Here is a 26,047-nt window from a genome sequence, read left to right on the forward strand (position 1 = left end):
TGCTTGACTTCTGACTTGTGTTTGTGTGTAAAATTTGAAATCTAGAGGGTGCTACAACTCTACCCTAACTGCCCTGCTGCTGTGAGGCTTGGTATAGGACTTTGCCGCTATAAATTAGGTCAATTTGAAAAGGCCCGGCAGGCCTTTGAGCGTGCTCTGCAGGTATGTTTTTTACTTTATATGTTTATAAGCTTTTGAACTGAGATTATTTTTATTTTCTCATTGTTATTTTAATTATTGTAGCTAGACCCAGAAAATGTTGATGCTCTCACAGCACTTGGAATCATGGATTTGCAATCAAATGAGGGTCAGTTCTGCTGTAACTTTTGGTTTCCGTTGTAAGCTACTTTATTTCTTTGAAGTGATTTCATTGTTCCTCTTTTACTATTTCTATATATTTGTCATTTGCCTTAGCAGTTTAATTTTTTATTGATTATTTGGTTATTTCCTTTGTTTAGCTTTTGGTATCCGCAGAGGAATGCAAAAAATGCAGAGAGCCTTTGCGATTTACCCTTACTGTGCAATGTCACTGAACTATCTAGCAAACCATTACTTCTTTACTGGTCAGCACTTTCTGGTGGAGCAATTAACTGAGACTGCTCTTGCTGTGAGTGATCATGGTCTGATGAAGTCACATTCGTACTACAATCTTGCAAGATCTTACCATAGCAAGGTCCAATTGAGTAAACTTTTTGATTCACACTATTGGCTGGTTGTTGATTTTTAATTCTTTTCTATTGTTATGATTACAAATTTACAGTTTTAAATTCTTGATGTAGGGTGATTATGAAAAGGCAGGAATGTACTATATGGCTTCTATTAAGGAAACAAATAAGCCTCATGATTTTGTATTACCTTACTATGGTTAGTGCATTGCTGCTTATTACTTTTAGCAGTTCCATGTAAATTAGTTAAAGATTTCAATGTTCTTTATGATTTGAAAGTTCCAAGTAGATCTAGCTTGATTGCAGAAGTCTATCATTTCGTGAAAGTGATCCAATGCTGTGATGTGGATTGTATTTAGTTTCGTGAATGGTGCCCTGTAACCTCTGACACTCTAAGATCTTATATGGTTCAGGTCCATTTTAGAGATCTACTCAGTTATGATATTTACTTTGTCCTGAAATTCCAGACCTGATTGTAATAAGATTTTATGCGGATCTAGTGACCCTTGAGATTTCTAAAGACTATAGATTTCTGTAGTTTTGAGTGAATGAATTGCCATATCATCGCGATACAATGCTTGGGTGAACTTGGTTGAAGTCGAGTTGAACCTGCCCAGGCCACTGGATTGGTGGCAGTTGCTTATTGGGCTTTCATTGTCTTATGTTGTAAACTATTGAACCATTTTCTTTTCTATTAGAACTCTTGTTATGCGTTTAATCCTGAGTTATTTGCTGGTTTTTGGCTTTGGTTATAGTTGGTGTTGTCATAATTTCTTGGTTGAAATATATATATATATATATATTTTATTTTTTATTTTTTTTAAAATGATTTTTGGTAGAAATCTGAACCAGAGTTGCTTGGGAGAGTTATGAAAAGTTTTTAGAACTATGCTCATCTAATATCTGCTGCGATTTGTTTGCACTGGAGTAGGTCTAGGGCAAGTGCAGCTGAAGTTAGGAGATTTTAAAGCTTCTCTTTCAAACTATGAGAAAGTTCTGGAAGTTTATCCCGAGAACTGTGAAAGCATAAAGGTAAATCAATTTCATCATCTGGGCACTTGACCGGCTTGAAATGTTCCTACTTGTAGACTACTGCTTTCTTCAGCTGACTAACCAGTTTGTTTATCATGGTTGCTAAAGGCCGTTGGGCATATTTACGTTCAGCTTGGCCAGACTGAGAAGGCCTTAGAAATTCTCCGTAAAGCTGCAAAGATTGATCCGCGTGATGCACAGGTAACTCATGTTTATCTGAATCTCCTCTATTGAATTTAATTTTTTTCTATTCTATTCCCAGGATGCATGTAAGTGAAACCTAACAGACAGTTGTTCTTGGTATATGCTTGTCATTATTAGGTGACTGGAGTGGGAGAGTGACAATTGCATTTGTTATAATAAGTGGATCATTTGAACGTGCATTCTGTCTTTGTGGTTTCTAACTTTTGTTGACAAATTGTAACAATTGCATATGTTATTATAAGTGTATCATTTGAATGTGTATTCTGTTTCTGTGGTTTCTAATTTTTTTGTCAAATTGTTAAGTGTGTATGCATATGGTCTGGGTTTCTAATTTTTGTTGACATATTGTTGTGTATGCTTATTATCTGGGTTGTTTGGTGGTGTATCAAGATCTTGTATTGCTTCTATTCGAGAATGGGGAGCAAGAGCGAGGGAGAGGGAGAAGAATGAGGGTAAGGGAGAGCCAGATAGAGGAAGGAGAGCGAGGGAGCAGGGAGGAAAGCAAGGAAGGACAGTGAGAGATGAAAGCGAGGGAGAAATGCAGAGAGAGATAGGAAATCCCTGTTCAAATGAGACTGTTAGGAGAAGAAGGCTGGAGCACGATCAAGGTCCTAGCCAGTGATAATTGGAGGCTGATGTTGACAGCAAGGACTTGGCAGACTAGAATGAAGATGGATGGTGCACAGTGATGAATAGGAAGAGGAGAAGACATGTGCTACCCTGTCCAAAACAGCCAACCACATGCTTGACCCTCCGCTTTAGGATCATGAGGGATGAGAATACCACTCTCAGGGTTGAGGAGTGTAGATTTAGAGGAGGTAGGTAGATTTAGAGGAGATAGCATCATCATGCTCACCACCAAAATGGGGCAAAAAGCCTCTTTAATAAGAGTTCCCATTGCGGCACTAGGAGACTTCATCCAGCAATGGAGAAAGACCACAAGCTTCACTAACAAATTTTCCATCAGTCATGAGCTCTAGGTCAAGGACCTGGGGCAATCTGGGATAGAGGCGGGGGGGGGGGGGGGGCGGTGGGGGGGATGGTATTCAAGAACTCAACTAGAGACATTCTTGCTTCCTATACTGGCCCAATCAGCATTTCAGACTCTTACCTTTACTGAATTACAGGTGCATAGACAAGGTCTTAAAATCTTCTTTGACAGATTCTAGGGCCCCCTTCATGTAGAGGGGGGATTCCAAGAACGTGATCAGTTGCTGCTCTCATGAGAAAGATCCTCCATTGTGTTTCTGACCTTGCTTCTATGAAATCCAAGATTTCACAAAAAATGTAATTTGTAAATAGAGTCATTTTCACAGGTCAACAAACAGCATTGCTATTCTCTTTCCAAGTGAGGTGTCTCCCTCTAATTTCTCATTGGAAGAGACCCCTTGATGGTTTGCTTCTTGTAATGGTGCCTTCAGGCATTTTTCATAATGAAGTGCACATCATTTCAAAAAAAATAATGAAGTGCACACTTTTTTTTAAAAAAAAAAAAAAATAGACTCAACAGGTAATATCCTTATTGTTTTTTTTATTCCTTTCAGTCAATGTGAAGCGATAGAGAAGTTGAAAGCCATCTCCATGGTGTTCAACTCTTTGCTGGTAGTTATTCACCCTCCTTGTTGTAGTAGGGAATTCAACTTTGGTTGTTAGTTGAGCCATTGGGAATAGCAGCTTGCTGGGACATTCGATGTTCATCAATGAGGTAGAAGATATTTGCAAACCTTTTAATGTTACATGGTTACACACTCCTGGGAGCTCTTGGGTAGGGAAGATGTTACTTGACAAGACTGTAATGTAGACACCTACTTCTCCTTTGAGTTTCATTTGTCATATTTATGCTTTGAGCTGAGATTGTCTCTTATGTTGTAGTTCTCAAACCTAGTAATTGTAAAAAAGTTAAAGAGAGAAGAAGAGTATATAAAAAAAAAAAGAAGAGGGAGAAAGCTTCATTGAAAGAGCAGCAGCAGATTAGGGGCTAATTGACCCCTAATCCTTCTTTTATAATCACTTCAGTCAAAAAAGGATAAAAATGTTTAGTATGTTACTTGAGTATAGAAAGAGTCCTAATGTAATAAGGAAACTTGGAGAAGCATGGAGAACAGGAGTGAGGGATGGAGTCTAGAGGAAAATGAGGGAGATTGAGGGAACGCAAATAAGGAAGTGGGAGAGCAAAGGAAAGGGAAAGGAAAAGGGTGAGGGAGAAAGGGATCGAGAGAGAGGAATAGGAGTAGAAAATGAGAATGGAAAGCTGACGGAGACTAGGAGAAGCAGGCAATAACATGAAGAGGATTCTCGGTAGTGGTGGCTGGAGACAATTGATGGTGTCAAAGGCTGAATAGACGAGACTGAAGAGGATGGTTTGTGCAGAGTGATAAGTAGGAAGAATAGATGTTGATAAACAACTCAAAAAACTCATTTGCAAGCATAATCCCCCAATTTCAAACCATGAGATATGAGAACACCATTCTTAAAGTTGAGAAATGCAGATTTAGAGGAGATTGTGCGATCAAGGTTACTAACAAAACTAGATCTAAGTTTTTTTTTTTTTTTTGAAATAATGCTGAATTTTATTAAGAGAAAGCGCAAACGAGCAGATTACAAGGGGGGAAGCTTTACCAAACAATGAGAGATTGTTGGGAGGTTCCGAATTTTGCTAATTTATCAGCCAAATAATTGGTTGATCTAGGAACTAGGTTCCAACTACAATGAATGAGATATGTTTTTTGAAATATGTAATTTATTTTCTCATTTAAACTGTAATTGGAAACACATTCCCCGCTCTGCTAATCACTTGGTAGACACCCAAGCCAAAGCGAGCATTTCATTCCAACGCCTTGTTGTGGAGGTAGCCCCCCGGACCTAGGTTTGTTTGTACTTCTTCTTTTTTCTTCGTTTATCAATATACACACTCTTAAAAAAAAACTACAATGCATAGATAACACAATGTCAGCAATACAATCAATGATAGGCCAGTGACGCCAAGGGGGGGATCTATCTTTTGAACACTAACTGATGATAGTCTTTGAGTCTCCTTCAATGTGCAACTTGCCATGGATACGCTCTTTGAAAATTCAGAGTCCGACTAAAAGAGCACTCACTTCAGCAGTATTTTAATCAACGATGCCCACCGGTCCAACATAGGATAGAATAGGGTCTCCACTACTATCTCTGAAAATACCACTCGCTCCAGCTGGCCTTGGACAGACTAAAACAATGCCATCAAAATTGAGTTTGATGCAGTCGCAAGGGGGAGGATCCCAGGTGACCATAATTGGAGTCTTGCAGGGGCTTGCCATATGTGCGCTCAAATCCCAACTTTCCCCAAGGGAGACACCCAGTAGAGAGGCAAACTCTTTTCTGGTATGTAACCAACTCGAGATAAGGCTCACTGGATGAGAAGCCGTATTTTATGGGGTGCTAGCCTTGAAATTGAATCTTCAGTTGTTTCACTCTAGCTATAGGCACCAAGGGACATGTGCATAGCATGCCAAGAGAATTAACTTGCCCAACCTAGGAAGGTGAATCCCCATAATCATCTCATAGGTGCCAAAGAGGTCTTGATGCAACCCAGTTGGAGTCCAATCTTCAAAAGAATCTTTATCCAGACTTGCCAAGAGAAATCACAATGTAAGAGAACATGTTGGATTGTCTTATCACACACACCACAAAGGGCACACGTAGAATCGGGGGCTGCGTAGCCTCTATTGTGGAGATTGTCAGAGGTGATGATCTGTTCCCTGATGGTCGTCCATACGAAAAAATTGATTTTACTTGGCGCTGAGAGCTTTCATGCCAAGTTTTCATCGTAGTCATGCATGCTGTAATCTTGCATTCTAATATGAGAGCAAGCGGATGCAACTGTGAATCGGCCATTAATACTGGGCTTCCATGTCAGTTTATCAACTGCATGCTCACGAATAGTTATGTTGCTGAGTCTGGAGAGGAGAGAGCAAAATCGGAAGTTTCCTCATCATTTAATCCCTGGTGAAACGTGAGACTCCATGAATGGTCTCTCCAAGAATCTGTCACTAAGCAAGAGAGGTTCCTCACCACCCTATAAAGCCCCAGGAAGTCCTTTGAGAGGGGGTGGGGGCCGCACCATTCATCCGACCAAAAAAAGGAGGGTTCTACCATTGCTTGTGTGACAAGAAGTTGCATCTCTGAATACTGGGATGAGCTTTTGAATTGATTTCCAGATCGGGGATAAGAGGCGCGTGATGCCACCCTCCCTCCACTAAGCACCTGAAAACTGAAGGTAGAACTTGACCATATCTCTCTGTAGATTGTTATGCTTGATGTTGAAGTTCCAAATTTATTTGAGCATAAGGGCATTATTCATCTCCTTCGTAGGCCGGAAGCTTAAACCACCCTGATTGCGGGGCATGCAAATATCCTTCCAACTCACCAAATGATATCTGAAGGTGTCCTCAGAACCTCTCCAGAGAAAACACCGACGGATGACATCAATCCTGTTGCAAACGGAGGCCGGACAGTGCATGAAAGATAGCAAATAGTTTGGCAGCCCTGCCAAACAAGACTTGAGAAGAGTGAGTCTCCCCGCCGTAGATAAAAGCTTGGCCCTCCAAGTAGCTTGTCTCTTCTCAAATTTCTCAAGAAGGGGGGACCTTAGCGTCGCCGAAGGCTGAGAGTCAAAAAGTGGGAGCCCTAGATAAGTAACTGTCAAATTCTCCAATGAGCACCCCAAATAGTCTGCCATAGAACTAGATCTAAGTTGACTGATGTGCAAAGTCTATTAGACCTCCATGGCGTCATTGGGATATGTATTCAGAGATTTGTAACTTAATTTCTTCTTTAAATTGTAATTGGAAGCACATTCCTTGTCCTACCAATCATTTGGCAGATATTCAGGCTAAGATGGGTATTTCACTCCAACAGCTTGTTGTGGAGGAAGGCCCACCTAACTAGGTTTGTTTGTACTTTATATCTTTTAATAGTTTATACACGACATTTAAAAAAGAAACAGAACTAGATCTAAAGCTTCCTTCATCAGAATTTCCCGTCATGGCTCTAGCAGATTTCCTCTAGCAATGGGAGAAGGCCTCAAACCTAGCAAACAAGTTATCAACCATGAAAATTGGATCAAAGCTGCACAGTATGTCTCACAACCTTCCAAAAAAAGACGGAAATTTAGATTGCAAGTTGGTCCAATGCAATGAACAACTGGGGTAATGGGCTTGGATCTATATTCCTGCAAGCCATGGAGATGATTTCAATTGGAATTAATTCTCAATAGTTTGCCAACAACTCCTTCCACCCTTAGACCCACCCCAGCAACCCACACCACGTAAACGCCATTGACACCCCCTCAGCCATGTCCCCCAACCCACATCCCACTGCCACTGCCTCCACACCACTCGCTCATACTTGCTAAGAACCAAACCAGCCAAAAACACCCATCACAAACATACCAAACATTCGTATACCTGAAAAAGACTCTTCTGAATGGCCAAAAAGAGTTCTAGTCCTGCATCCAAATTGCTGTGATCTGGAATGCCAACTGAAGACAAACTTGCTGAAAGACTATCATTCATCTGGGAGCTCAACTATACACCAAATATTTTGTTCCTTTGCAATAATTAGTGGCTTGTAAAGTTTTTGAATCAAGCTGATCTCTCTAGCCCAACCACCCCCAATAGACCCCATCTTTTCTGTCAAGGAGTGGAAGCCTACTGAACCAACGGGCCCTTACAAAAAATGGTACAAAGTCTATGGTATCCCTCCAGAAATCTGGTGAAGAAACTTTTCGAGCCATAGCTCAGAACTTCAGCCAGCTGATGGAGGTTGACCATGAGATCAAACTGATGCGAAGATTGGACTATGTTTGAATTGAAATCGTCCCAAAATTAGAAACACTGGAAACAACAAGTCTCATATTGTTAGTCAATGGATCCTGGTTTGCTATAAAAATTACTGTAGAGAGTAGCTAGTGCAAGCAAACATCCAGAGGCAAATAGGCGAGGAAAAGCTCCCAAGGTAGAAGACGACGGGCTACAATTGAGTTAACTGAGTCCAACCCCACTCAACATGTCCTGTTTAACCCGTTGCAACTCGCCAGAAAGAGCAGGTCAATACCCGGGTAATGGAGGTCGAGATAGAGTTCAAACAAATCTCTGGGCAGCAATTGAGCAACACACAAAGCTTGTTACCAGATGAACCTGCACCCTTCTTCATCTGCCACCCAGGCATGTAATTCAGAATCTGTGCCCTGCCCAAAAACAAACAACCCAAAACAAGACCTGTCTCGCAATCGGAAAAAACACAAGAATCCTGCCACCTGGAAAATCACATAGTAGAAGGTGCAGTTTTCTTCCTACCATACAATGAGTAATTTGAACACCATTCAAACCACATTGACCACTTTTTTGACCCATGTACAAAACCAACAAACCACTGTAAGCACCACCCATGTAACACTTGGTGTCTGCCCTACCCCTCCATGCTGCAACATGCCACGTTAACCAAAACTGCAAACATACTGCAAAAAAAAAAACCAACAAGTGGCACCGTTGTCACCGAACTAGTCAACTCTTCCCTGAGCTACATCCCACCGCACCTCCTTCAACAAACCCAACCACATCGCTCTCCTCAGAAGCCCCAGAGTCCAACCCCAAATCAACCTACAGAAACACAATCCCTTGAAATTGTAAATCATCCCCCAGACCTCCATAAACCTAACATAGATCTGACAGTCCTACAAGCTGCGCCTCATCCTCAGATCCATTTGACTATAACTTGTATGTAGCCTGTTCTATTTTGCTCATGAGGAGCTAGTAGCAGATAACATTGAAGAGGTAATGGAGACACCCAAGAGGCCACGAGTCAGGCCTCAGAAAAAGCAGTCAGGTAAGCTCCCAATTCAGCAGAGCCAAACTGCTTCAAAGACCCAAATAACAGATCTCCCACGAAGGCCATTTAGAGCCAAAAAGACAAATACAATGAAAAAACATGGAAAAGAAGGATGGAAATTACTAAGAGAATGAAATTTTTTCCAATGGAGGAATCTGGTACTCAAAGACACTGGCAAAAGGTGTGATGAAAGGACAGACCCCCAAATGATTTACATATTGTGGAACATCTGAGGGGTGGAGGGACCAGAAAACAGCAGCAATTTGAGAAACTCTAAACTTCTCAAAGAGGCCATTTCAGTTCTCTGATCAGATCTACTGGAAGTTATCTTTTTCAGCAATGGCATTAGAGCTCAGCACTTTATTAATGTAACCTTGTCAGGGTTTCCTCAAGCATCTTGTAGCCTTAAACAAGTCCCATTGACTCCTTCAATTTAGTTTAATTAGATTTATATGCATGTTTTCTTGTGTTGGTTGATTTTGTAGATTGAGCTCTCAACTTTTCAAGTTCCGTTAATTTTTACATTTTTGCAGGCATTTCTGGAGCTAGGTGAGTTGCTAATATCATCTGACACTGCTGCTGCTTTGGATGCCTTAAAAACTGTAAGTATATTTTTCTGTTTTGTTGTGGATTCTCAACGAGGACAAAAAAGGAAATGCACCTCTATATGTATGAGAGTAGTTGTAGAGCCAGAAGGTTTTGGAAAAGGGGTAGGGGGGGAGGAATTGTAAAATAAAAATTAACAAAAATTGTAAGACTTATTTATACGTTGTTCATAAAATCTCAACTTGTTATAAAATAAAAAAACAAATTGAGTAAAAAGTTTTGTATCAAAATATCACTATATTAAAAATAAAAAATGAAACAGTTTATTACAACTTTTTCTATGAATGGTTTTCAATAAAAACTTAATATCCAAAATTAGTAACAGGATGATCATTATATTTTCTCAAATAACTTAAAATTTTTTAAAAAATAATTTATAGTATCAGAATTACATTACAAGAGTTTTTTTAACTCATATAGTTTATAAATTTTAGAGGAAAAAATTCAAAGATATGAGTTGGTCAGAATACTGTATATAGCATATACCTATTTCCTTCTATCAGTAATATATCATAATTAGACTGCATTTTCCACAAGTATTAACGTTGAAAGTAAATAAACCCCCATGGAAAATATGTAAAATAAAATAAAATTATAAAGATTAATTTCAGAGCATAATTTTTAATTACCTTGTAAAACCAGGCATATAATTAGATGAACTTTTTTTTGAAATGGTTCCAGATTTCTGCCTAAAAGGCAGAATTGTTGTCGCATCCCCCTGGTGCACGACATCTTCGACTGGGAAACCGAAGTACTCATTGCAGTATTAGGAGGGACGAGGGCTTTTTCTAGCACGTGTACTTTCTGCGAGGCGGTCGATCTGACCACCTCTGGACAATGTACGGTTTTTGGAGTCCCATACCCAAAATCGGGAATAAGATGAACTTTAGTAGCCAAGAATTCCTATGCAGACTTGTTGCTGAATAGGGCCTCTAGGCTACCGATACTTCTATCTTTCTTGCTCTCTACCAGACTGCCACTGTTTCTGTCTTTCTTCTCTCTTTTAACTCTTTCAAGTTTCCACTAAAAAGAGAACACTATTTACTCTTCGTGCTAAGGAGAGAAGAGGATAAAGGAGAAGGATGAGATAGGGATTTCAGTTAGTGAGGGAGAAATAAAGAACTGCAGATTGAGACTTTGAGAGAATATAAAGAAGCGAGAGTAAAGGATATGTAGATGATTTGAGACTTTGAGAGAGAAGATAAGAAAGGAGCAAGAAAAAGGGCGAGTAGACTTTGACATAGATCTGTTCTTTACTTTTATTTTTTGTTTTGTGTGTAGTTTGTTTGTTGCAGGCATCACTTAGCTTGTTCCCCTTTTCTCTTCTGCATAAAATTGCTAGGATTCCAAAAAACGAGAAAAAAAAATATGATTTTTATCATTGTGGTGAATAAACTAGGCATATTCTCATTTCCTAAGGGCGACACGATTAGATTCCATACATATTATCTTTTACTTAGTATAAGTAATAAATTGAGAGGGATAGGTGGTGGTTCAAGTCTAGCCAACCTTAGTTGTACCTAATTTTTCTTCTTTTAAAAAACTGTTGAAGAGTAGATATAGAAAAATCTTACATGATTCTCACAGTAAGAAGTTTTACTGAGCCATGATTAATATGGTGGAGTCATATAGGAGTCTCACAAGTGGTCTCATAGAGGAGAATTAATATGGTAGAGTCTTACAGGAGTCTCACAAGAGGAGGTGTTTTAGTTATGTTAGTCTTTTATTTATGTCTAGTTGTCCAATTGTTCTAGGACTCATCTTTTAGTGTTTAACTTTGGGTATAACTGGAATAAGAGTAGTTTAATTGTAATTGAATTCTACTAGTTTCCTCTATTGTAAATAGAGGTTTATTGTACTCTGGGTACAACAAGTTAGTGAAGTTTTTCTCTTTTCCAAAAATTCAACATGGTATGACTCAGTCAAATTACAAAGATAATGTGATCATTTTCTGATATTTAATCTCTAGTATTTTAGGTTCGTATTCTATCTTTTTTCTTTCTTTCATGTCCCAATATCCGTTGTTTTGTTGGCGTTCGCACCTCCATACTGAACTTTTCATATTGTAAACTATATATTGACGAAAAGATCTTCGAGTCTACTTTCCAACACAGAATTTTGGCAATCGAACTGCAAGAAAGGTTTGAGCAACAACAAAAAATTTCAACTTTTGAGGCCTTTTATACCAGCAAGAATGAGATTTTATATGGAGAATTATATGTCAAAAGAGAGATCTGTAAGTCTATTTTCTTACCTCTTAAACCAATTCTTAATGTGATTTTTCTAGTGGGAGATATCAATATCGGAAGAGTCAATAGTCATGTTGGCCAAATAATAAAGAGTACTCAGTTTGGCCAAATTATAGAGTTTGAAATCTATTAGATTCTTTCTATAAAAGGAAGTAAGTATATTTAATGAAAATATTATATTTGAATGAAAGGTATCGAAGTTTGGTTTTAGAAGTGAGCTCAGCTATAAAAAGCTCGCCTCAGTGCAATTTTTACTTGAGCTCGGCTCGAGCTCAAATTTGAAATAAGACTCGTGAAGTATAACAAGCCAAACTCAAACCTTAACATAAATTTTTTTACGAAAATATTTTTTACTCTAATTGCTCGTCAATCCCCTCTTTAGTTGGTTGATAGTTGTTTTTATTTACCTCAAACCTCAAAGAAGATCGATAGTTTAGCCCTTTTGGGTCTCTCAACATCTAATGTTGTTGTTTGTTAATGGAATAAACACTATTGATGAAGGTATTTGTTGTTTCTTTTAGGTATATTAAGCTTGTTATTATACATTAGTATGCTCCATTGCAAAGTCTTGGACCTCTTTGCAATAGTCCAGTTCAATGGTACTAAGTTCATTATAGTATTATCTTTATTCATTTTTTTAATTTTAATTTTTATAGTTTTAAATGTAGCTTAAAGCTCAAACCCGACTCGAGCTCGAGCTCAAATTCGGTAAAATTTTTGGGCTCAATCTTGATTCCAATTTTAGGCTCGAGGCTAAGTTTGAGTTCTAAGTATTCAGATTAAGTTAGGTTCAAGGTTGGCTCTGCTCGATGCCGCTCTTATTGGCAACTATCAAGCTACAAAATGAAGAAAATAAAGAGGTCATAACAGATTCAAGAACAATTTTTTTTATGTCAAATTAAGTATCAAATTAAAGATCTTTGAGTCTAAGTTTTTAAGCAACAAACATTTTGTGATTCTGATCGATATTGTGGGAGATATTGATATAGAAGTACTAAATGTCAGTTCTATTGAAAATCTCTTTTTTTTTTTTCCTGTTATCTCTCTATGCATTACCGTGAATTAAGTTTCCTTTTCTCCTAGAATCCTAGATTTTTAGCCAAATTTCTCATCTAATCAGAGAGTTTAGGTCAGAATTAGTCACTTAAATATGTGCTCATTCAAGGTATGCAAAGATTACCTGCTTTAATTTTTTTTTTCAAGTTTTGCATTTTTGTTATTTGGTTGTGTATCTTACACATTGTTAACTCCAAAAATTGTGGTCACTCCCCCAAAAAGTTATACTTTGTCAAATTTATTAAGTTATATTCTCTCCTAGTTTTTCAAAAAGAAAAAGGTCATATTATTGATTCGTTTGGAAGTATTGAGTGTTGCATAGTCACCTCCTTCCTGTTAAAGTTGTTTTTCTCTAGTATTTCTTCAATTTATTTTCTTGAGTTTTCATCACTTCAAAGCAAGGCCCACTACCTAAAAAATATAGGAGTGCCCAACATCTAGCTTGAGTCAAGTCTTTTATTCTTCACCTTAGAGGTGATTTGTGTTTGAGCTACGCTTAAAAAAATGAGTAGCCTCTTTGTTAAGCCCTAAAGTTGGGCCGTTTTTTCTCATTTAAAATTAAGCGGAGTGTGTTTTAGACTATGATCGTTTTGACTGATGTATGGTGCTTTGCCGTACGGCTAGGAGTGATTTTCTTCTCCCACATTGTGCTTTGTCCTTACTAGGTGTCTATGTTTTGTTTTATCTCCAACTTGAAGGGGAGAAGTAGAAGAAGTACACGAAAAAGGTATTTTATTCCACATGTTTTGGTAATTTTTATGTGATCAAAATATTCAAGAAAGAGGGAGAACAGATGGTGAAGATTTATCATCTATGAAAAAATTTTAGCCAATGAAAATTGAAGACCAAGAATCATTTTCATTGTAAGTTGAAGTTGTAAACTCCAACTTGAGGGGGAGTGCTGAAGAGCATATATGGAAGAATCTTACATGACTCTCACAGAGCTAGAATTAATATGGCGAAGTTTTACAAGAATCTACTTGTTTGAGTATAACTGGGACAAGGGTAGTTTAATTGTAATTGGATTCTACTAGTTTCTTCTATTATAGATAAAAATTTATTGTACTCAAATTACAACAAGTTAGTGAAGTTTTTCTCTTTTTTAGAAATTCAACAAAGCACACACTATTTATTAGAATTTCATTTACTTTTTCTGTTTATAACAATGTCATTATCTTTATTATATCATTTCAATTTGATAAAAATAAGAGAAAAACTCAAATATACTTCAATCTTAAAAATTGGGAAATGAAACAAATTAAAACAAGAAGAAATTATTTTTGAGTCTTTGACTATAAATTTGATGGTTTAGTTAGAAATTGGGTGCTTAGATGGACTTAGATCCATACTCCTTTTTTCCACAAATTGGTCCTATAGACAAACAAAATTCCTATGTCTATAGTGGCTGAATTTGCAAGACAAGGACCTCTTCATTGTATCTTGTTGTTTCAGAAGCCCATGTAATCTATAATTTTGTGTCCTCACTGGGGGATTCTTTAATTAATAAGATATTGTGCCATTCAAAGAAATAAAGCCTGTAGCTCCTCTTGGAGGTTCTGATCATAGTAATTTACATCCACATGCTATTCATTTTAAAGCGCTAATCCTGATTGTTTGATGTGAAGTGATTTTTTTTCCTTCTAACCTGCAGGCATGGAGTCTTCTTAAAAAGGGAGGTGAGGAGATACCAATAGAATTGCTCAACAACATAGGAGTTCTGCAATTTGAGAGGGGCGATTTTGGGGTCTGTGGTGAACTTGTATTGATGTTCTTCTTGCTAGTTATTTGCTCTATTTCAGGAAAAAACTTGCTAGGTTTCATGATGCATATGCTTTTTTTTTTTAAAAAAAAATTACTTGAAAAAGGTAAGAATTTCATTTAGAGGAAACAATATAAAAAATATAAAGGAAATGCCAGAAAGAAGGTTGGCCGTTAAAACAAAGGCTTAGAAAAAAGAGTACAAAAAGATAAACATACATAAAATAATTTAAAAACCTGTCCAGAGGAAAGCAGTCCCCTTCAACTAAGCCTTTGGAGGTGGAGGATGCTGATGCATCCTTTGTCATTGTTTTCAGCATGTTTAATGTTCTGTAAAGTTTAGTTCGCTTTATGTGTTTATTAGTTTATTCTGTTATTATCACAGTTGAAAGAAAAAATTATTGATTCTGTTGTTATCTGTTAACTTCAGTTGGCTGGGCAAACTTTCAAGGAGGCATTGGGTGATGGAATTTGGCTATCTATTATGGAAGGGATTATCCAAAATCCAGAGATGGATTCTGCAGCTTCTTCTATTCAATACAGGAATGTCAAACTCTTTCAACAACTTGAAGAAGATGGTTACTCAACTGAACTGCATTGGGATAAAGTTACAACTTTATTTAATCATGCGAGACTGCTGGAACAAATGCATGACATTGAGAAAGCTAGCCTATTATACCGCCTAATCATATTCAAGGTCTCAGTATTTATCTTTATTATTTATTTTTTGAGAGATTTATTTTTTATTTTTAACTATTATGAGGATTTTCTTGTGTATGATTTAATATGCCTTATTGAAGATCCAAGAGGTATTGGTTGATTGGAGATTTATCATTATAAATTACTTGCATTACATTTTAAGTAATGTAACAAAAGATTCTCTATGTCAGGTTACTTTGAACCACGTACTTATTTTTTAAACTACTAACCTAACGGACAAAAGGAACTTAACTAACGACACCTGACAAAGAGCAAACAGCTGATATCTCTTATTAAGTGGAGTCCCAGTACTGAAAGTCGTCACTTCAGGAGTTTTCTTTGGAAGGAAAGACACTCTAAGCAAAACCATTAGCACTTGCCTGAGGAAATGACAACCTGTGATGCTTTCCAAGTTCACGTGCTTCACAGTCAAATGACAATGACAAAGGACTCAATGATGGAAAAAGTTGATGAAGCTTGCTGGTGATGGATGCCCATGTCGGAGATGCAACTGATATGGAGAAATTATGGTGTGCAATGCTGCGGATCTCAGTTCACCAAGTCCTTCAAAGTAATATAGACCACCTCGCTCACATCCTCCACCAATCATCTTCCTCGTCCTGAGATTGTGGAACGCACAAAAGGATGGAAAGAATGTTATAGAATAATTGAAATGTTTAGTAATTTGACTAACTGATAACAAACTTACTAGGAACTTGAGAACATGCAAGCGTGAGCGCTTAGCCCGTACCTTCCCTGGGTCAGTCCCTTATATAGATCTATAACATGTTGAACCTAGACAAAAACGCCTGAATTGATGAAGATCTTTCATGAAGAATGTTGAACTTCTTCTCCACTCTTGAAAAATTGAGTTGGGAGTAGACACAAAAATTGAGAAAGCATATCCTAGGAGAGCCAGAGTAAGGAGTTTGAGGAGCTGTTTTGGTTTAATCACTGAGCATATTCACCAATTTATGGAGCAGATCTGCCCAAAGTCAGTTTGAAAAGCTCAACAGTTATAGATACTTAATTGCAGAGAGCAATTTGAACTTTTTGCAATGGTGGTGGAGGTCAAGATCACTAAGCCAGTTCTATGCCTTGCTCTATGCAAAGTCCCACCCAATCTGGCCGCCATGCTGAATAAGCCTGGTATGAAGCGGCACAAGGGTAGGTGTGGCCATGCGGGCCATTGCATGTTCCTTTCAATCAAATCAATAAGAATGCAGCCCTCCTTATTCAGAAATGCGAGAAGGGGCCACTACCGTCCCCAACCGACTATACTTCAATGCTACAAAAGAGTGGGGCTGAGCCAATGATCAACTGGAGATGAGTGAGTCCAGGTTGACTATTGATAGGATATTGGCAACAAAATATATTTTTGTAGAAAGTGGTGAATGAATCTGACAACCCAATCATTGAAATATTTGCTTGCCTTTTTCCTTTGTTCTTCATGGCTCTCTTCTAATCTATGACTCTATCTGATATTACTTAATATAGTTTTCACCATTTTGATGGAGAAAAAGAAAAATGAATGGAAGGGAGGGGTGGTGAGATTCAACATTAAGACTGGGGGAATTAATTAAAAAGACCGGGGGTATTAGAATATCTCCCAACTTGTATAATTTAATTAAACAATGGTAGTGAGAAACTTACATTTGAACAACTCGGCAAATTCATTTTGAAATTACTTTTACTTCATAATGACTTTTTAAGGGATAGAGATATACATTTGGAAAATTAAAGTATCTCTATATGAACATTATCCTTTGTGAAGGATTGCCCCTTCATTTCTTCTTTTTGAGTAACATGCCCCAGCTAAGGCTAGTGATTATTTTTTTTAGAGCAAGAGTCAGTATTAGAGTTGCTGTGTTCCGGATTGATGAATTCAGAACTCTTCTTGAGAGGAGAAAGAAAAGAAGAAATCGGTATTCTCTAGGGCATTCTATACTGATAATTTAAAATTCTAGGCATTTATTGGAATATGCAATCCAGAAAGGGTCTTTTTTGTCATCACTGTTAGGCTTAGTTTTTAACATTTGGTAACTTTTTGCCATCAAACATAATTTATACATTTCAGAAAGAAAATACTATGTGCTTCATTCTCAGAAAACCAAAAAATGAAAGAATTATGTACTTGCACCTTGAAGAAGAGGTTCCTTTTCTTTTTGAGGATGGAAAGTTGTCTTAGTGGTGAAAAGGTCATGGTGGAAATTGTATTGAAGTCATTATTTTTTTTGGAAACGTTTGCCTTCAACGACTTGGGCTCACCTTTGTTTTTTTTTTTTTTTTGAGTATTGAAGTCATTATAGCTCACATATTAGAGCATGGCCGTCACACAGCCTTTCTTATGTAGGTTATTGAGATCTATTTGTTCTCATTTGAGAGGAAGATTATATGCAGACTTACATGGTCGATGTGGTTATTTTACTATTTATGTGTATTTTTATCTTTAGCAGTATCCAGACTATGGAGATGCTTACCTTCGGCTTGCTGCTGTTGCCAAAGCTTGCAATAATATTCAACTAAGCATTGAATTGGTATACTTTATATCACTAATTTTTACTATCTTGTTATACATGTTGCTGATATATGCCATGTAACTGTTGGTTACTTTCTCTTGTTTTTAGATAGGCGATGCTCTTAAGGTAAATGATAAGTGTCCAAATGCATTATCGATGCTTGGTTGTTTAGAGCTTAAAAGTGATAGCTGGATTAAGGCAAAAGATACTTTCCGTGCTGCTAAGGACGTAACTGATGGAAAAGATTCTTATGCTACTCTTTCACTGGTGGGAAATTTCTTTCTATTTTTATTCAGTCTTCACTTTCTATATTTTGAGTGTTAGTAGTAGTTTCTTTCTCCCTGTTGCTGATCAGGAAATGACACATCTTATGCATACATGATCTTTTCTCATTTGCATGACTTTTATCGATATCTTTCTTTTCTTAGCCACATGTATATAAATTTAAATATTCTTTTCTATTTTATTCTTATTTCTTTGGTTAGGGGAACTGGAATTATTTTGCTGCTATTAGGCATGAGAAAAAAGGTCCTAAACTGGAAGCAACTCATCTTGAAAAAGCTAAAGAGCTCTTCACAAAAGTATGATTTGTTATTTTGATTTTATTGTTGGTTTATGATCTTTCCATTTGTCTTTTTCCTAATACTAAGTAAATACTAGCACAATCTGTACTAATACTTTTTCTGTTCATGCCTAACAGGTTTTAGTTCAACACCCTGGTAATTTATATGCTGCAAATGGTGCTGGAGTTATCTTGGCAGAAAAAGGTCACTTCGATGTTTCAAAGGATATATTTACACAGGTAAGAATACTCGATAGTTGTACATCAAAGAAAAAAATGAATCTTTCATAACATGTTTTTTTCAAAGATTGGTCTAATTGTTATCAAATCAACAACGTGATGCACATTATATATCCTGGCTCAAGCAGCTCAGTTTTTTAATTCCTGTTTTTGAAAATGATGAGAATTTCACTAAGGAAAGGAGAAATTATGGAAACTCAGCCGCAGAATCCAAAAACACAAAATTGAAAGATAATACATCAATGAACATCAAAATGTTATGAAAAGGCTTTGCCTGGCCAAATAGTCGACTATGGAGTTGGCACTACACTCGTGTACCCACTGAATCTGAGCATTCTAACACGAATTGGTATTTCAATTAATCGCCTTGGAGGAATCTTGTTGGAAGAGAACCAAGAAATAACCACAGGGGAATCTCCTTCAACCACAAGACAGCAAGAGAAGCTTTGATGATATAATCTCAATCTGTATAGGGAATGGAATCCTTCTTAGATGAATCAGAAAGCCACGAAGGGGCAGAATATACTTGATGGACCTGCCCTGAATGGTGATGAATGGGACCCCCACCTCCAGTAGGTCCTGGATTCCCCCCAAAGTTCCCATCAAAATTCGCCTTCAACATCCCTCAAGAAAAGGCTCCCAAAGTATACTAGAAGGATTCTGGGATTCAAGAGTAGTTATATTCTTCCAATGCATCCTTAGAACTGAGCCAGACAAAAGAGGAATAGAGGAATATTTTTAAATGTTATTTACACACACACTACACCCATATTCCTTGGTGAGTCTTGAACCCAAGACTTCATTCTGGAAACCCCTGATGTGGAATACCAACTTCCCCTTGTTCCTGTATTTCAAAGAGCCCAACCAGTTGCTGCAAAAGATGCATGCCATAAAATTCTACCTTGTGCCGACAGAACTTTTCTGAACCATAGAATCTGGAAAAGATGATGGGAAACATGCCTCAAAACCAGATTTGTGTAGCCAAGCACCCCAAACAGAAAATAGGAAAGGGCAATGAATAAAAATGTGTTTGCAATTCTGCAATGGCATTGCAAAATTTGCAGTTTAAATTTTCAATTGTTTGCCCTTTTCTTGTAATTTTTGTCTGTTGTGATGATCTTTCCTTTGGAAGCACAACGAAGGAAGTACTTAACTCTAGGAGGTATTGGGATGCTACAGATGCTACATTATTTAAAGGAATCAACTCAGATTTTATCAATGTTAACACTTTAAGCGTCAAGACTCAGTGGCGATGGTGGGGATGCCAGTATGCCTATCGGGCCCCAGTGGACCCGACAAAGCCCCTAGTCCTGATGGTTTCAATGGTGAGTTCTATCACAATTTCTGGGGAGTTGTAAAAAATGACGTATATGCATTTGTTCATAATTTCCACCAAGTCGGTATCACTCACCAAGTTGTTGGTGCCTCTTTCATTGCACTAATTCCAAAAAAATCAAACTCAGTTGTTCCCCAAGATTTTTAGACCTATCAGCCTCACCACTAGTTTTTACAAAATCATAGGTCGAATTCTTGCCGACCGCCTCAGATCCCTCCCCAAAATCATCAACCCTTGTTAGAGTGCTTTTATTCGTTGTCGAAATATCCTTGATTCAGCCATGGCAGTCCATGAACTCCTACATTCCTTCAAAAAATCTAAGTTGACCAGATTTGTTCTGAAACTTGACTTTGAAAAAGCCATCGACCGTGTCAATCTGAAATTAATTGACCAACTTTTTGACAAAATGGTTTTTGGGACCTGCTGGAAATTCTGAATGAGAAGTTGTATCTCTAATGTATCATACTCTGTCTTTGTTAACGGAAAACCTTGTGGTTATTTTAATGCAACAAGAGGCATTCGGCAAGGGGACCCTTTATGTCCTTTCCTCTTCACTCTAATTGTAGAACACTTGGCATCCAAGGTCCGTCTTGCAAAAAATTCCAGTTGGCTTAGCCCTATCTTGGATGACCCCAATCAAGATATTTCCCTCCAGTATGCTGACGACACCATTTTCTTTGGTGAAGGTACTATGAACGAAATATCTCATATTAAAGCCCTGCTAAACTTATTTGAACTCTCATCTGGACAAAAGGTAAGCTGGACAAAATCTTCTATCACTGGCTTTAATATTTATCCTAATGTGTTAAACTCTATGGCTTGTTATCTGGGATGCAAAATTGCTACACCTTCCTGTACTTATCTAGGCCTCCCCCTGTCGTCTATTCTGCCTTCCAAAAGCTTTTGGCATCTTGTTATTGAGCGTTTGGAGGGCCATCTGGCATCCTGGAGAGGAAGATTTCTCTCTAAAGCAGGAAAACTTGTTCTTATTAAGTCTTGCCTGCATGGTATCCCATCCTATTTCCTCTCATTATATCGATACCCTGCTTCTGTTCGGAAAAGAATTGAACTCCTTAAAAGAAGATTTCTATGGAGAGGACTGAACTGTGAAAGAAAATATTGTCTTGTGAAATGGGCTGAGGTATTTAAACCAAAAATCCTTGGAGGTCTCGGGATCCGTGACACTGCTACCACTAATTCGACCTTGATGCTTAAATGGATTTGGAAATTTAATTTGTATCCTGATCTGATTTGGAGGACTTTAGTTGTTGCTAAAGCAAATAAATTATCTAGTTGGTGGACTGAGGGTGGGAGACATATTGTCCCCCGTGTGGAAAAATATTGTAATATTGTTACCTGATTTCAAAAAGGTTGTCAAATGTTACTCTGGCACGGGATATCTGACAAAATTTTGGTCAGACTGGTGGACGGGCACCTGCAGTATCAACATCAGCCATTATTTGGTTTCAAATTTGGCCAGAAATATGGAAGCCTCTATCTCTAACCAACGAACTGATTTTGGAGGATGGAACTTAAATTTCCGGAGTGTGTTTTCGGACTCAGAGGCTCTGGTGGCATCCAACCTCATCTCTAATCTATCCTCAGTAAGCCTCAGAAATGTGCTTGATACTCTCATTTGGACACCCTGCACTCAAGGTGCCTTTTCCACTTCATCTACTTATAATTTCCTGAGTTGCCCCAACCCCGCACAAATCAATCATCCTACTGCCATCACATGGACCTTGCTTGCTCCTCCTTGTGTTAAATTTTTTATCCGGTGCGCCTATAGGAATAAAATCCTCACATCCGACTCTCTAATCCGATGGGGAACCTCTGTCCAGGACCTCTTATGCCCCTTCTGCTAAAATTCCCCAGAAACAGCCACCTATGTCCTCTTTCATTGCAACTTTGCTCACTTTGTATGAACTAGTCTCCTCAACAAAATCGGTTTCCAATACTGCCCCTCTCAAAATCTCTTATCTACCATCCCCTCAGTTACGAATGTTAGCCTCCCAAAATTCTGGAAATTACTTATCTCTTGCTGAGTTGGTCATATCATTTTGGGATTATGGAAAGAAAGAAACAACCGAAAATTCAATTTAAAATCTGTCCCTAGCGATACACTGGTGGAAACAATTATTGGCCAAGTTTCTACGTGGATCTTTCTACGTAAGAAATTCCAAAATCTAAAAGGATCCAACTTTTGAGAAAACTGGCGAGTAATAGCTGGCATGTCTTATTCGCCTCGCCCCCCAATTATGGAAATTTGGTCTCTTCCCCCATTGGGCTACTACAAATTGAATTTTGACGGAAGTGCTTTTGGATACCCAGGCCTTGCGGGTTTTGGTGGTGTTATTCATGATTGTAACAACACTCTTCTTTTCTGTTTCGTTGTGCCAATTTGTATCTCAGATTTAACCACATCTGAGCTCTCCGACTTACATAATGGGCTTCATGTCTTCAATAGTCATCTTGTGGGGCATCTCTGCATTGAAGACGACTCTAAAATTGTCATCAACTGGTGTGTGAAGTCAGTTCTTCCTCCATGGCAACACTGGGACATCTTTTATGATATATGTAATTTAATTTCTCTTTTAAACTATAATTGGAAACACATTCCTAGGTCAGCTAATCATTTAGCTGACGCTCAGGCTAAATTAGGTGTTTCACTCCAACACCTTGTTGTGGAGGAAGACCCTGTTTAGCTAGGTATTGTAATCCTTACTCTTTTTTATTAGCTTATAAATCTTCATTCAAAAAAAATTATGGTTAAAATTCTTTTTATTTTATTTTATTTTTAATTTATCTTTCCTGATTTTACTAGATTTGATCAGATAGTTATCTTATCTATTTTTTTATTTTATTTTATTTGATCGGATATTGATCTTATCTATTTTTGAATTTTAAATTTTAATTTTAGTTATTCATAGGCTGTAACAGGATGTTGAAGGTAGTTTTGATGATGAATTAATAAAATCTCCCTATTTTTGGTCTTTACCACCCCTTTCTTCTCCCCCTTCTTCTTTCTTTTCTATTCTTTTTCTTCTAAATTATTCTTCTCAATTCTCCTATTTTCAATCCAAATTCTCCTTTCATCCTCTCTATTATCTTCCGTTATCTTTCTAATTGAAGGAATTAACTGACATCCAATACAAAATTACAATTCGCGCCTTGTACCATATCAATTTGGTATCAGAGCTCAAGAATCCTTTGGCGCACAACTCCCTACACCAGCACCCAACCACCGTCGCTTCGCCTCTTTTCAGTTGAGACCACCCTTTGATGTCTCCGTTGCAACATTAGCCAGCGTTGACTCCCTTAACCCGGATAGCATCGCCGGCCTGGAAGGTGGGGATGCTAGTATGCCCATTGGGCCCCAGTGGACCCACCAATTATGGTTAATTTTTTTTTATTTTTCTTTCCTGAATTTACTAGATTTGATCAGATAGTGATCTTATCTATTTTAAATTTAAATTTTATTTTTAGTTTATCATTCCTGATTTTATTGGATTTGATTAGATATTGATCTTATCCATTTTTTATTTTATTGGGTTTGATCATATATTGATCTTATCTATTTTGAATTTAAAATTTTAATTTTAGTTATTTATAGGCTGTAATAGAATGTTGAAGGTACCATTTTGGCCAGCCTCCTCAACAAAATTGGAATTAAATACTGTATACCACAAAATTTGCCATCAATGATCCTCTCATTCACAAACACTCGTCTCCTAAAGCTTGGAAAAATGCTCATAACTAGTTGTGTGAGCCACATCCCTTGGGCCCTATGGAAAGAAAGGAACAATCGAAAATTTCAATTCAATGTTTCTCCCATTGAGGTGATTGTTGATAACATTGCTGGTCAAGTTTCTTCTTGGTTATTGACCCGGAAGGAATTTATTCACCTCAGCAACACTGATTTTAGAGGAAATTGGCGGTTGATCACCGAGATGACAGATTCCCTCCCTCCCCTCCCCCCCCCCCCATCGGGCCACTTCAAGTTGAACTTCAATGGTAGTGCCATTGGTTGCCCGGGTCTGGCTGGGTTCTTAGAAGTTATTCATGTTGATAATAGTTGTCTTCTGTACACCTTTTCGCGCCTTCTAGGTATCTCTAACTCTACTACCGCAGAACTCAACGGATTGCTACAAGGGCTTATTGTCTTCCAAGGATGTCTCGCTGGGCCCCTCACCATTGAAGGGGACTCTAAGGTTGTCATCAATTGATGTGCAAAGGAAATTCGCCCCCTTGGAGGCATTGGGATATTTATTTCGAAATTTGTAACATAATTTCTCGTCTAAATTGTACATGGACCCACACCCCAAGAACTGTCAATCATTTGGCAGACTTTCACGCTAAACGGGGATCTTCCCTCCAACACCTTGTTGTGGAGGACGGCCTACCTCGCTAGGTTGTATTTTTTTCCTGTTATATTGAATATTCACACACCTTCCTTCAAGACAAAAACAAAAACAAGATGTTGAAGGTAGTTTTGATGGTGAATTAATAAAGTATCCCTATTTTTGGTCTCTCTCTCTCTCCCTACCCTTTCATCTTCTTCTCCCCCTCTTTCTACTTCTTTCTTTTATATTTTTCTTGTTCTAAATTCTTCTTCTCAATTCTCCTATTTCCTAATCCAAGTTCTTCTTTCTTCCTCTCTATTGTCTTCCTTTATCTTTCTAATTGAAGCAATTAACTGATATCCGATACAACAATTACAATTCGCGCCTTGTCACGTATCAGTTTGGTATCAGAGCGAAAATCTTGTTTCTTCTCCTCTCTGTCTTTTCCTTTCTTCTCTATTTCGACAGCTAAACTGTTCCTGGTTGATGCTACTTCCCTCTCACTCGTATGTGCAGCGACCTATCAGTGCCTGTACACGCTCGCAGTGCTATTAATTTTAGCCCATCATGATCGACGCCCTTCCATTTTTCCTTCGCTGCACCACAGATCCTCGCTCAACCATTATCGAAGTCTTCCTATTGCTGCAAAACACGCCAATTGTCACCAACTGACAAATCTGAGCCATTTCCATCATAAACCAGCCTTTCCCACCCATTTTCCGATGTTGTCAATCCGTCACGAGCTCGCCGCCGCCGCATCGCATCCAACCATCCGGCTTCCTTCCCTAGCCCCGACGATTTCTACAACTGAACCCGTTCTAACACATACATCATACCACTGCCAAAATCTACCTCTCCTGTCGCCGGCCCCTCCCGTCGATCATCACCCGTAAGTTCTGATGCATGCTGGTCACCCCACCACCACCGAAGCTTCTACACGTCCACCGTTGGAACTGCTGACCCCTGCCAACGCTTCACATCCCTTGCATTGCTGATTTCTCGCCGTTAGTCGGAACCTCCGTCGATGCCGCCCGCCCATAATGACCGCTAGTGCATATCTGATTGCCGTTTTCCTGACCGACGCCGAACCCTAAACCCTAGAACCGCCATCCTTTGAGTTTCTCTAAGTCCCATAATCCTTCCTCCAACACCCCCTCCCCCCCTCCACCACCACTACCACCACAATGCGATGCCTTTCAGCACTCGTGCGTGATTTGGCACGTGCATATAAAATAATTTTAAGATAATAAAAAATTAAATTTTGAATTTTTATAAAAAAAATCCTTTTCTTTTGTGAATTTTGGTTTGCATTCAAATAAATCTGGGACCCCGTTTGTTGAAGTACAGCAGTGGGAGAATCGGTGGGGACGCCAGTATGCCATTGGGGCTTAGTGGATTCACCAATTTTGGTTAAAATTATTTTTTATAATTTCTTTTATTTTTATTTTTAATATATCTTTCTTGATTTTAGTAGATTTGATAAGATAGTTATCTTATCTATTTTGAATTTTAATTTTATCTTTAGTTTTATCTTTCCTAATTTTATTGGATTTGATAAGATATTGATCTTATCTATTTTAAATTTCAATTTTAGTTATTTATAGGCAATAACGGGATGTTGAAGGTAGTTTTGGTGATGAATTAATAAAATCTCCCTGTTTTTGGTCTTTCTCTCTCTCCCTCCCCTTTCTTCTTCTTCTTCACCTTCTTCTTTCTTCTCTATTTTTCTTGTTCTAAATTGTTGTTCTCAATTCTGCTATTTCTTAATCCAAATTCTCCTTTCTTTCTCTATATTCTCTTCCTTTTTCTTTCTAATTGAAGCAATTAACTGACCACCAATACAACAATTACAATTCACACCTTGTTCTGCATCCGGAGAACTTCTAATTTATGTATCATTAAATGGTA

General features: G+C 38.0%; 1 protein-coding gene across 1 annotated transcript in view; it reads left to right on the forward strand.

The window, feature by feature from the left end:
• LOC137959703 (protein CTR9 homolog) overlaps window positions 1-26,047 on the forward strand; it is a 49,154-nt gene that overhangs the window by 16,078 nt on the left and 7,029 nt on the right. The window contains exons 6-18 of the mRNA XM_068807033.1: window positions 46-162; window positions 244-307; window positions 459-673; window positions 780-864; window positions 1,597-1,697; window positions 1,806-1,898; window positions 9,305-9,373; window positions 14,334-14,426; window positions 14,871-15,137; window positions 17,596-17,676; window positions 17,767-17,925; window positions 18,144-18,239; window positions 18,359-18,460. Coding sequence (XP_068663134.1) covers window positions 46-162; window positions 244-307; window positions 459-673; window positions 780-864; window positions 1,597-1,697; window positions 1,806-1,898; window positions 9,305-9,373; window positions 14,334-14,426; window positions 14,871-15,137; window positions 17,596-17,676; window positions 17,767-17,925; window positions 18,144-18,239; window positions 18,359-18,460 — 1,542 coding nt within the window. The remainder of the gene's footprint in view (window positions 1-45; window positions 163-243; window positions 308-458; window positions 674-779; window positions 865-1,596; window positions 1,698-1,805; window positions 1,899-9,304; window positions 9,374-14,333; window positions 14,427-14,870; window positions 15,138-17,595; window positions 17,677-17,766; window positions 17,926-18,143; window positions 18,240-18,358; window positions 18,461-26,047) is intronic.

Source organism: Aristolochia californica, unplaced genomic scaffold (assembly GCF_029961685.1).
Source record: "Aristolochia californica isolate CCGP_79_NKW_82.1479 unplaced genomic scaffold, dmAriCali1.0.hap1 SCAF_3, whole genome shotgun sequence".
Lineage (NCBI taxonomy): Eukaryota > Viridiplantae > Streptophyta > Magnoliopsida > Piperales > Aristolochiaceae > Aristolochia > Aristolochia californica.